Source organism: Atta cephalotes (genome assembly GCF_000143395.1).
Source record: "Atta cephalotes unplaced genomic scaffold scaffold00081, whole genome shotgun sequence".
NCBI classification, from domain to species: Eukaryota; Metazoa; Arthropoda; class Insecta; order Hymenoptera; family Formicidae; genus Atta; species Atta cephalotes.
Genome location: NW_012130145.1, coordinates 542551 through 554862, shown reverse-complemented (window position 1 = coordinate 554862; position 12312 = coordinate 542551). Strand labels below are relative to the sequence as shown.

Below are 12312 nucleotides of genomic sequence, written 5' to 3'. Positions count from 1 at the left end.
AGATCATAACAAATATGATTTAGTAAATACATTAAATATATAATCAAACCATTTTTATTATAATTCTAGCTTCTCTGATTCCATTGTAATAATATTGTAATATTGATTATATAATCTTTTTCTTTATATATCAAAATAAATTAATTCTATAATCATAATTTAAAAGCGCATTTTGTAATATATTAATAGTATCGAAAATCTGTAATCTGAAATTATAAGGACATTAATCCAATTTGATATTATGATAAGAAGAATTAAGAATCTTAAAGATAAGACTCTTAAGAGTTATATGTTTGTAAGTTTTATAATTTTTTTATCAACTATATATATACATACATATATCTCAAATATATACATAAATTCTGATAACACAACTTGGAATATAATTATTCATGTTCGATTATCTCTATTTTATAACAAAGAATATAGCTATATTTAAATATACTTATTTAAACTCTGTGACGTTTAGCAAATGCTATCAAACCATTAGTCGATGGATCATGTGTTGTAACATTTTCTGCACTAATCAGTTCTGGTTCAATGGCTTTAGCTAGCTGTTTCCCCAACTCCACGCTGTATGTAGAAATATTAATTTTTTTAAGAATTCCACTAAAGAATTTGTATATATTGATTTGTATATATTGATAAAGAATTTTCATGCAAAAATATATTTTTTTTCTTACCCCCATTGATCATATGAATTGATGTCCCAAATAATACCTTGCACAAAGATTTTATGTTCATACATTGCTGAAAAAAACAGAAGTAAAATATTATGATTGTCTAACTGTATAATATATATGTACTTTAATATACAAATTATACTTTAATATACAAATTATACAATATCCAATAAATCATGATAGAAAAATCAGCAAAGAAAAAAAATGATTGCGCATGAAAATATAAAATTTATAACCAATGCTTTTGATTCATTTCATGATTTTTGAAAAAAGTATTCGAGAAAATATAAAGAATATTTATTTCGCCAATTACGTCACGATTTGTCAAACACACACACACACACACACACACACACGCGCGCGCGCGCGCGCGCGCATACACACGTATGTGTATATCATTATTGTGTAGTTACCGATCAAAGCACCAAGAATAAAAGGTGTCAGTTTTTTTACTACAATGCTGTTTGTTGGTCTGTTTCCTTCAAACAATTTGTGTGGTAATAATGAATCTATTTGTTCAGCATTCAATCCTGATTTTTGTAATTCAGCTCGAGCTTCATTTTCATTCTTGCCTTTCATTAAAGCTTCAGTTTGCGCAAAGAAGTTGGCAAGTAAAATCGTGTGATGTGGAGCAATCTGCACAAAGTATACAAATAAAAATATATAATAACAAATAAATAAAATATTATTAAAAGGCTCTAAAGAAATAAATCCTATAATAAAAGAAGCCAACAACGGATAGATATAAGAGCTAACAATGGATATGCACAATAAGTTAATAATAAATGTTTTAATCATCCTCAGCATAAGTGCAAAACTAATATATTACATGTATTATAACAGATAAATCTAATAAATATAGCAATATAAAAAATTATTTACCTGATTTTGAGATTGAACAGGAATTAAAAAATCTGCTGGTACAAGTCTTGTACCTTGGTGCAATAACTGATAGAATGCATGTTGTCCATTAGTGCCAGGTTCTCCCCATACAATTGGTCCTTAAAAAAAAAAAACAACAAATGTTAACTGTGTTTAATATATTTAAAAATGTATACTGGGTAATATAGAATATATACCAGTGGAATAATTTACGGTTTTTCCAGAACGAGTAATATATTTTCCGTTACTTTCCATATCGCCTTGCTGAAAGTAAGCTGCAAATCTATGTAGATATTGGTCATATGGTAATAATGCATGTGTTTCAGCCTTATAAAAGTTATGATACCATATGCCAAGTAAAGCTAATATAACAGGAGCCTACAAAAAATAAGTTAAATCATGAAACATGTAATGAAATCATTTTCCAATTTTTTCACTTCCAGCTAAATTGCGAATTTTTTTTTTTTTTCCAGGAGACATCTCCATTGTAATCTAAAGGTATCTAAAGGTGAAGAAATTGGTGAACATAATTCATTATAATATACAGTTTATATCATAATATATATGTAATAAATTTAAAAATTAAAAGACTCTCGTTGTGTGTGTGTGTGTGTGTGTGTGTGTGTGTGTGTGTGTGTGTGTGTGTGTGTGTGTGTGCGTGCGTGTGGGTGTGTGTGTGTGTGCACGCGTGTGTGTACTTTTGACTTGAGTTTAGTCGATTTATTTAGTTTTTAATTTTCGAGATTATTTTTGAATAATCAATAATTTAATAGAATATAATTTCTTTTCAATGTACTTACATTTTCCTCTAAGGGCGCTGTGCGAAAATGTTGATCCATAAAGTGAGCACCACATAAAAGCTTTTCAAAATTATCAAAACCAATTGACAAACAGATTGATAAGCCAATAGCTGACCACAATGAGTAACGTCCACCAACCCAATCCCAGAAACCAAACATATTTTTCACATTAATGCCAAATTCTTTAACCTTTTGTTCATTAGTAGATAATGCTACAAAATGGCAAGCTACTGCAGCTTCCTAAATAATATTGTAATATCATATTAGATAAGATATAATATATATTAAGCAAAAATGATACTTAATGTATAAATCCTAACTCATTCGCTTACATCTTTTAATGTTTTTAAAAGCCACAGTTTGGCAGTAGTTGCATTCGTTATTGTTTCTTGTGTAGTAAATGTCTTGGAAGCTATTATGAATAAAGTTGTTTCTGGATTTAACTTTTTAAGAGTTTCAGCTATATGAGTACCATCTATATTGCTAACAAAGTGAACTTTAGGTCCAATGCTATATGCTTTTAAAGCTTCAGTCACCATAAGTGGACCCTATTAAAATAAGTATTAAATTTTAAATGAATATTTAATTATTATGGTAAGAAAAAAAACTTTTATGAATTACAAGATCAGAGCCACCAATTCCGATATTGACAACATCTTCAATAGGTTTACCAGTGAATCCTTTCCATTGTTTCGTTAATACCTATAAATAAACATATTTTATACATGAGGATATGTAAGAAAGGTTATAAGATACAAAGTTCATTTTAGGTAAATCTAGAAATCTATGGATAGAATTTTAAAAAATAATAGGTCATTTTGAAGGGAATTTAATAAGCTTTAAGATAATGTTCTGTAAAATTTAATTCAAATTCTATCTTTTTTTTTAAATTATGTTTAGAAATGTAAAAAGTGAGCAAATCGCAAAGTCAAACAATTGTGCTCCTAATACGAAATATCCCGAAAAATTGATAATAAAACCCAAAGTACATCAGTATTGCAATTAAAAAATTTTATTTAATGTTTCTAAGATATGAACAAACATAGCCAGCGTGGGCGTGCAATGCATTATACCAACGATTCATCTTCACGTAATTAGAACCAAGACCCATCGCAGAAATAGGCACTCAATGTTTATTCAGATTATCCTTTTTATTATTGTACAATAACATTTATATTTTAACAACAATTTTCACTATAATATAGGAGCATAAGTTATTTCAAAACTCTAGATATTAAGAACACTCTAGATATCTCATATTACGATTTTTGCACCTTACGGTTTTATGATCATCAAATCTAACTTCTGTAATTAAACAATTCAACATATTTTGTACTTTTCTATTAGTACGATCTTACTCTATCATTATATGAAGAATTTATTGCCAAATATTTACTTATTAAATAATAAACAAAATTTAAGGCTTATCTCAATGAAATTTAAAGACATCCAAATTTTTAAATCTTTTTTACAATGACTACAAATAATGAATTTTCTAATAATGAATTTTCTACTAAATAATTTTCAATCCAAGAGCAATAAATTCATGATGGAACCAATAGATAGTATTTTTATTAATTTAACAGAAACACGGCTACTTCATATTAGGCACCTATCTCATAATAGGGGGCTTTCCTCTATATAAAAAAATGAATGATAAATTTACCTCATTTGTAAAGTTTTTCATATGATCTAGTACTGCGTTAACATCAGGCATTACATCTTTTCCATCTACTAATATGGATGTATTACTTCTATTACGCAAAGCAATATGCAAAACTGCTCTATTCTCTGTGAAATTGATCTTTTCACCATTAAACATAGCACTTCTTGCAGCTTCTATTTCCCGTGCACGAGCCTATAGAATTACATAATAACATAATTCAAATGTTAAGAATTTAACCAATTTTATAACCAAATTAATTCTAACATACCAAATTAAATAATAATCCAAGTACTTCTTCATTAATTTTATTCTTGGAATAATCCAATAAAATTGGCCCATCTTGTGAAGTAGAGATTTCCAGGCTGTTTTTACATAATTATTTAAATATAATTTTTGTACATATCTTATGTTTATTTAGTTTTCGTACAATTCGAAATTTTTTGTAGATTTTTAAAAATTTAGAACCATTTACAGTTCTAATGATGCAAATTAATTACCTAAGAGCATGCATTATTTTTTATTATATTTAATAAAAAATATTTAGAGATTTATTAAAAAATTCTGTGTTTAATAGAAAACAAAATATTTAATAGTTTTTTCGATCATATGATAAATAACTTTTAAAAGGTCATTTCAAGGACATGAAAAGCAGACTAGGAAATACCTAAATTTTTCGAAACGTTTAGGATCCTGCTGGAACATATCGTATATATTAATTTTCGAACCATTATTATCGAAGTACTGCTGCAGCTGTTTCCACGCAGATTCAGCCAACAAATCCGTCTTGGGCTTCATTTTCTTTAAGAAAGCCGCGCGTAACTTCCAATCTGGTTCCGAATGATAGACTGTTACTGCTGCTATTGGACTTGATACGAGAGACCTCTTTAAAAAAATGAAGAATCTGTAATTTGCAATTATTCCGGCAGAGAACTCTCTTTATCAATGGGTGCATTGAGGCTGTGGTCAAAGTCTCAGTAGAGACATAGGAGAATAAAAAATTATGAATAAGATAGAAGGAATAAAAAATTATAAATAAAAAATAAACGATTTTAGGCTACGTTCCAAAACTCGAGAAATCTCTGAAGAAAATTTTACTCTATATGCTACGTTATACTATATATTTTGAATAAAATTTTCCTTGGAAAGGAAGTTTTGGAATATAGCCCTAATCTATCAGAAATCGGAATACACGATAGATTGAAATCGTTTATTCTTTATTCTTAATTTCTTATTCCTTCTATTGTGCGTAGGGCCTAACTCATGAAAATATTTCATAATTTACAATTAAGGGACAGCCACAATAAAAAGATTAAAGATGCCTTTTCATGCTGACGCTCATTTTCGACGTCAAAATAAGTCACGTGATAGAAATTGACAAATATCAAGCCTCAATTTTGATCACATAACCTATTTTTGATGCTGAAAATAAGCATCGAGCGTCAACATGAAAAGGTATCTTTAGGAATAAAGATTTCAATCTATCAGATATTAGATACATAGTTTCTAATAGATTGAATTATAAATTATTATAAGGGTCACTTTAACACAGTATGATTATACTGTACTTTAACAAACTTAATCGATCGATTACTCTATTGGAATTGGCCAATTGCATCTGGGGATCGATTCTGTATCTTTAAACAAAATGAAAATTGCAATATAAAAGCGAGCAAATTTACTAGGTGTGGGCCAATGAAATAATCAGTATTCTAGTAAATTCGCTCACTTTTATAATTTTCTGATAAGGAAGAATTTTCACCTCATTTCGAGATACAGAATCGATCTCCATTAAACAAAATGACAATTGCGATTCCAATGAACTAATATCCATTACTCGGCTGATTATGTTTAACGTGGGTTATGTTTAATCCTAAGGGAACGTTTATATTAGTCATAACCGTATACCGTAATCTGTAAAAATTGATCAATCACTTTCGAGTATTCCCTTCTTACCTTCGAATGAAAGGGGAATACTTGACTGTGATTAATCAATTCTTACAAATAATAACATACAGTTACAGTAAATAAAGTTAGGTCCCTAATTCTTTATTCCTTCTATTATGACTGTACCATTATAAAAAGGAGAATAATAATAATTAGAAGACATAAATAATAATTGTCGCATTGTTTTAGAAAAAAAATCAAATTAGGAGAAATGTAAAAAAATTGCTCCTACATAATTATGTATAATTTTACATATAATTATAAATCAGCAATTCTTACTATTTCTCCTAATTTGATTTTTTTTTTAAAACAAACTGAGAAAATTATTCTTGTAATTATTTTTTATTTTTTCATTTTTTCATTTTTTTTAATATTAAAGAGAATTTTACAAAAGAAAAGAGGTATGAACATGTGTGGATACATATTTCGTACATAATTGTATATGTTTATACATGTATATATATTTATATATATTCGTAAATGAAAAATTTTTTACCGGAATATAAATAATACAGCTATAAAATAATGAATTGTTTATCATTTGGTAGCAAAATACAGTGCAACAACTCTGTGGCATGTTTTTTCTAAAAAGTTGTAGTCAATTTTTTTTAATTTTTCAAAATTGCAATTCATTTAAAGAATAAAATATTTATAAATATATCAACACTATTACTATATAAAAGTACAAAAAAATACAATATACATGCTTGCAGTCTATTTATAATTGTTGCTTAACTGGACTGGAAGTGATTTTTTTCATTTTTATCCCTTTCTTCTTTGCATTATCGTTTATCGCGTACGATCGTCTATTTATTTCTCGAACTCTTATATATGTGCGAATTTTTACTAAATAATGCAGCACTTCATGAGGTATTTCATTAGCATAATGTCCACTATTCTTCACGAGTGCCACAACCTTTTTTATCACAAAGCTCTCTTTTGAAAAATAGTTACCGTGGAAGTGTACAAAATATCTTTCAACGACTTTGGTCGCGTTTAAAAGTTCTGCTGAAGGATTGGTAAAATAATCTTTGGAAACAGTTTCAATCCATTTTGATGTTCCACTTGCATCTTCAGTAGTTCCTAAAGATGGGTATTTCGTTTTGAATTTATAAGCGACAAATCCTGCGATATATTCTAATCCCACTTCTTGTACAAGATTTAAGCAGTCAAATGTGCCTTTAAAGCCATCCTTTATTATGTCAAATAGCTCATCATCATAAATATCATCGAAGCAAGTATCAATCGTTGATTCATTATTGTCATAATTATTGGCTTCTATTAATTCGTCCGGAGAAATATTAATAATATTGGAGAATAATTCTTTGGTTAAAATTATTTCGTCAGCGCATTCTTCTGTACGTTCGAACGTTTCTTCCTCTTGCAAAAAGGAAGAATCATTTGATTTCGAAGAGTACAGTGTCATTGGCATAGACGAGAGCTTCTGAGACGTATTTGCTTCTGCCGTCCAAGTCACTGGAGTTGTCATCGATTTTTTAGCACTTGGATTTGTCACATCGCTAATGGAAGAAGACATACAAGTAGGATCCATGTCTCCTTTGGTGTTTCTGTTTAAAGTAAATACAGCTTGCGAATGATTACCCAGAATGTACCAACGAAGTCTATATTTAAAGTCAAATGCTGAGAGATGATCCTTGAACGTATCCATTGATCTTAAATAAGTGAAGAAATTTTCCAGAACATCCAGCTGAAGTCTTCTCGTAATGATATACTGGCAGTCCACTGGATATTTTATTTGTAGATACTGGAACAATGCTCGTAAAGATCGATTGCTTACAAGAATACCTTTTTGAAAAGGCATTAATGCCTTTCTGGAACCAACTCGAATGTTCTCAGTATATAAAGTCATCAACAGTAAAATTGATTCTTGTGTCTCTAAGTTTTGTCCATAACCATTGACTCCTGGATGCGATCCGTATCTTAATTTTGAATTGTGCACATCGAACCACTTGTTGACTGTCGATACGAATTCTGAAAACCTCTCGTATTCCGAAGTTTTCAAAAGCCCTTGTTCGCCAGCCCACTGAATCGCTTTAGCAGTTGTATGCGACCAAATTCTTGCTGCTGATTTAATTGATTCACGTTGCGAACCACGAACATCTAGCAATTGTTGAGTAATACGATGAGCGACATGTAGACCGTCAACATTGCTCATATCGACAAGTGTCTGAAAGATTTCACGAGTAAATAATTCTTTGCTATTTCCTAATAACAGTCCGTCGTCAAATAACCAATTTCTCAAGAGTTTCAGCAGATGTGGAACATCTGCAAAAACAAATATTTTTTCCTCTTCGTTCACAGGGTGGTGGAAAAAGTATTTATTATATTTATAAGGACTGATGTCCAATTCTGTCCAAACACCTCGGTTATCCATGTCTGAAACTATGGCGATTACTTGATAACCAGCACTGTACAAGCGTGTTATGGACTCTAGTAGAATGCATTTGTTCATTGGTTGGTCAAATTTGTAATAAATCGGTTGTTTCCAATTGCTGAATAAACCGCGAACCATCATGACTTGCACTTTTCCATATGGGCCAACCAATTTTTCGAGTTTAGCATCAAAATTTATTTCAGAAGAGACGGTCATTTCGTCGAAACTGAGAACAGCAAGTTTTTCTAGCGATGACAGTTCCTTGCCTTTCTCTCGCATTACAGTTAGAACGTCAGTTAAAAATCCTTCTTCAATACGGAACTTTTTTAATGCCCATTCTCTTAATGATGCTAACGATGGCAAAGGGTAATGCAATTTCGTTCGAAGATAACAGTAACCTTTAGGACTTACACTCTGTAACGAAATGGCTGCAGCATAGTCATCAATAGACCATTGAATCCATTTTTTTTCTCCAAAATACACCGAATTTGCCCTTCTGTAAAATAGGGTTTTAATAGCCCTATGACATATTCTTCTCTTTCGTCTTCGAAAGTTTTCTTGACCGCAGTAGTGATCGCCAATTGTGTTTGATCGTTAATCAACTGCAATATTTGTTCCTTTTCGGCAAATATCTTTTTCAATTGTTCGTCTTTCTCTTGCAATTGTTGCTTCAATGTATCTAGTTCCAATGGAATTTGCATTGCAAAATCTGTACATTCTGATTTAATATCAAGTTCAGGTGATGAACAATGTTCTGTTTTAACGGACGTCACATCTATTTGTAAGTCGTACATTTCGATTGGTTTTGAGTCACTGCTTTTGATGCTTTCGTTATGGTTTTCCATGGAAATTCTGGAAAGACATTATCGTATAATTCATAATTTGTTATTTAAAATAAAATAAAATTCATATACATTAAATAACATTTTTGTTGAAATTACATTTTTTTTAACTTTTAATAATATAAATACATTTACACATATAATTAAAATATTTTTTTCAAAATTTACTATTATTAATTTTTACATTATTAATATATTTATATTATTGTAAAAATTAAAAAAATAAGTATAACAACAAAAATTGGTAGAGTACATAGCATTTCACGAGAAAAGTTTGTTCATATTTCTGACACGAGATATAAAAAGTACATATAAAAAAATAAATACTGTTGTCTACGTATCGATAAAGGGGTAGTTTCCATGTTACAACATGTTACGGTTCCTTCTGAGATAATATTTGAATGCGCCTTATCACGTTGTTTGTACTTTCTTGTAGCGATCGCTCTTTTGTTGTACACATATGGTTCAAATCTCGGTGATCTATAAAAAAATCAGTAACAGTTGTATTTATTTGTTAATGCTTAAAATCTCAGTCCTATCCTATCTTGATGAAAGCATTTCCATGCACAGCGTAGCTTCTAAGAAATGTGTAACTGAACTCAACATGTCATTACATGAAGCGTAAAAATACGGAAATGCGAAAGACAAAACTTAACTAATTATTTTATTAGATTTCCACGCGTTCTATTCCGCCTATTTCTCCTAATTACATGGAACACAATTTCCGTGGAAAAGCAGAATGATGTAGTGAATGCACTTTGTATCCATTAAAAAAAATTAATCACTTAATTTATTGCAATTTTTATTAATATGCTTATCTTTTCAGCTTATGTATTGAATATAAGCACTTTAATCAATAAATACCAAATTAAAAATTAATAATTGCTAATTCTCCGTTCCGTTTTTCCGTTCAAATTGTGTTCCAAATTGTATGTAATATTAAGAGATTAAAACAGGTAAAACAGAATGCGCAGAAATCTAGTAAAGTTTAATTTTGTCTTCCGCGTTTCCATGTTTCATTTCCGCACTTCATGTAATGGCATCTTCAATCCTAAGTGTGTAATGTACTTGATGGTATGACTTACTCAGTACGATTCGTTCAACCACAGATTACTGTATAAATATACGAGATATATTTAAGTAATATTGATGATTAACAAAATCATGTGAATAGAGAAATGACATATAAGAATTTTGCATTATGTGCGATCGTAGTCGAAAACTTTTGTAACAGTGTATGAGGATCTGAAAATAACACCTTACTGAAAAGAATCACGTCACAAAGTTACATAACGAAAAATGTAAAAAAGCCCATCAGATCCTAACATCAGCTATTCGGATGCAGAAAATTCTTTATTTTCATGTGAATGTAATAAAACGAATAAAATTAATTTAATTAAATTTCGATCCTTCAATTCAGGTCCTTATCAATATAAAATATAAATCGAATTATATAAGTAACGCAAATTAATGATTCCAAATTAATGATTTCCGACAATTTAGTTCATTCTTCTTTATCCAAATATCAAATTAGCTATATAATGAATAGCCCAATGATTATCAAAAATATTAACTTATACAATAATAATATAAAAACTTATATAAAGTAAAATAAAACCGAAGTCATATACATGCGTCACTAAGTAGAATTATATCGCTCATCAAATTGTCAGATTTGTTGTGTAGTCATTCAAAAGAAACATGAAAACGAAAAATTAGAGAAATATTAAAATCATTTGTTTGAATTTCAATTATATCAACTTACCGTAATAACGGAACATAGAATTAGTCATTAATATATGATTTTGAGATTGGGAAAATATCAAGATATTAGACGAGGAAAAGGTACTTAAAAACTGGAAGACTGGAAGATAAAAGATATAAAAGACTGAAGAAAAAGATTTCGGAAGTGATCCATATAAAGCAACAGAAACAGAATTTGAATTTACAGAATGATACGTATTTTTTAGATCCACTATATATAAATTTGTTTATGGAATTGTGACATTGGTTTTACCCCCTTTTATTCTTATTTTTATTTTTATTCAATGACTACATGACTACACTTTATTATATTGATTCTCATTTTGTCTCTGACTGTCAACATCATAAGACCTTTACGTCGAGTCGTGAGAAAACGCTTACATGTAAAATGTACATGATTTTTATGTAATTTGAAAAATATTAGGTGTGAGAAAAAGTTCATGGTGTTTTTCCCGTTAGATGGCATTAAAAAAAATGCCACAAACTTTTTCCCACATCTAATATTAAAAATATTATATATTAATATTAAAAATAATTCCATCAATGTAATTTTAGAGTTATCAAATTTTAAAGAATTAAATGATAGAAATAGAAGCAAAAAACATATCATCATACAACTTTTCAAATTGCGTAATTTAAAAAAATCATGTAGTGGACTGATTTGAAATAATCTGTTATATGATTTATTTGTCTTAATTACATGATTTTATTTTAACTTTGTGATGTGATTTTTTTCAAGAGGGGCATCGTTAGTATACAAATCATTTTTTATTTTACCTTTTAGAACACATTGTTGATGCTACCGCAATGCCATCAGTTTCGTTCATGTTATCAGAAGTAACGTTGCCGCAAGATTTATTCACTGTATCAATTCCACTGCTGACTTCTTCATTCTTGTCTCTACTTGTGCCTGGTTTACTAACAAGTAGAAATTCTCGACGAATAATTTTAAAATCCATATTTATCATAGTATCTGTTCTGAAACGTGTTAAAAATGCATGATACTATTTATCTCATAAAAAACAATAACAAAACAATTGCAAAAGTTATACTTGTTTTCTGTTGGTGTTAACAATAAAGTTGGCACAGCAGTTTGTAAAAGGCGTTGTCTTCTCTTGTCCTCTGTAACTTTCGATTTCCTTTTTGGTACCATGAATGAATCTTCCGAAAAATGCAATGAACATATTCTTGCTAAACATATAAAATGTAATTTTATAATATGCTTCAAAAATACAGAAAAATCATATAAGTTAGTCACAGTAAAATTATAGATAAAGTAATGCATTCTAATGGAGAATCTATGTTAATATGTTGTCTAGCATAGGATAGTTGATGT

The 12312-nt window shown here is 29.3% G+C and overlaps 1 protein-coding gene across 1 annotated transcript; it reads right to left on the bottom strand.

Annotated features, from left to right (window-relative positions):
- Window positions 1-449: 449 nt before the first annotated feature.
- Window positions 450-4826, bottom strand: LOC105624542 (glucose-6-phosphate isomerase). Its single transcript, XM_012205903.1, has 11 exons — window positions 4696-4826; window positions 4300-4393; window positions 4032-4223; window positions 2987-3067; window positions 2698-2913; window positions 2366-2605; window positions 1763-1943; window positions 1566-1684; window positions 1097-1319; window positions 684-750; window positions 450-573 (listed from the first exon to the last, which is right to left on the bottom strand). Exons 1-11 carry the CDS (start codon window positions 4824-4826, stop codon window positions 450-452), a joined length of 1668 nt encoding a protein of 555 aa, XP_012061293.1.
- Between the last annotated feature and the right edge of the window lie 7486 nt (window positions 4827-12312).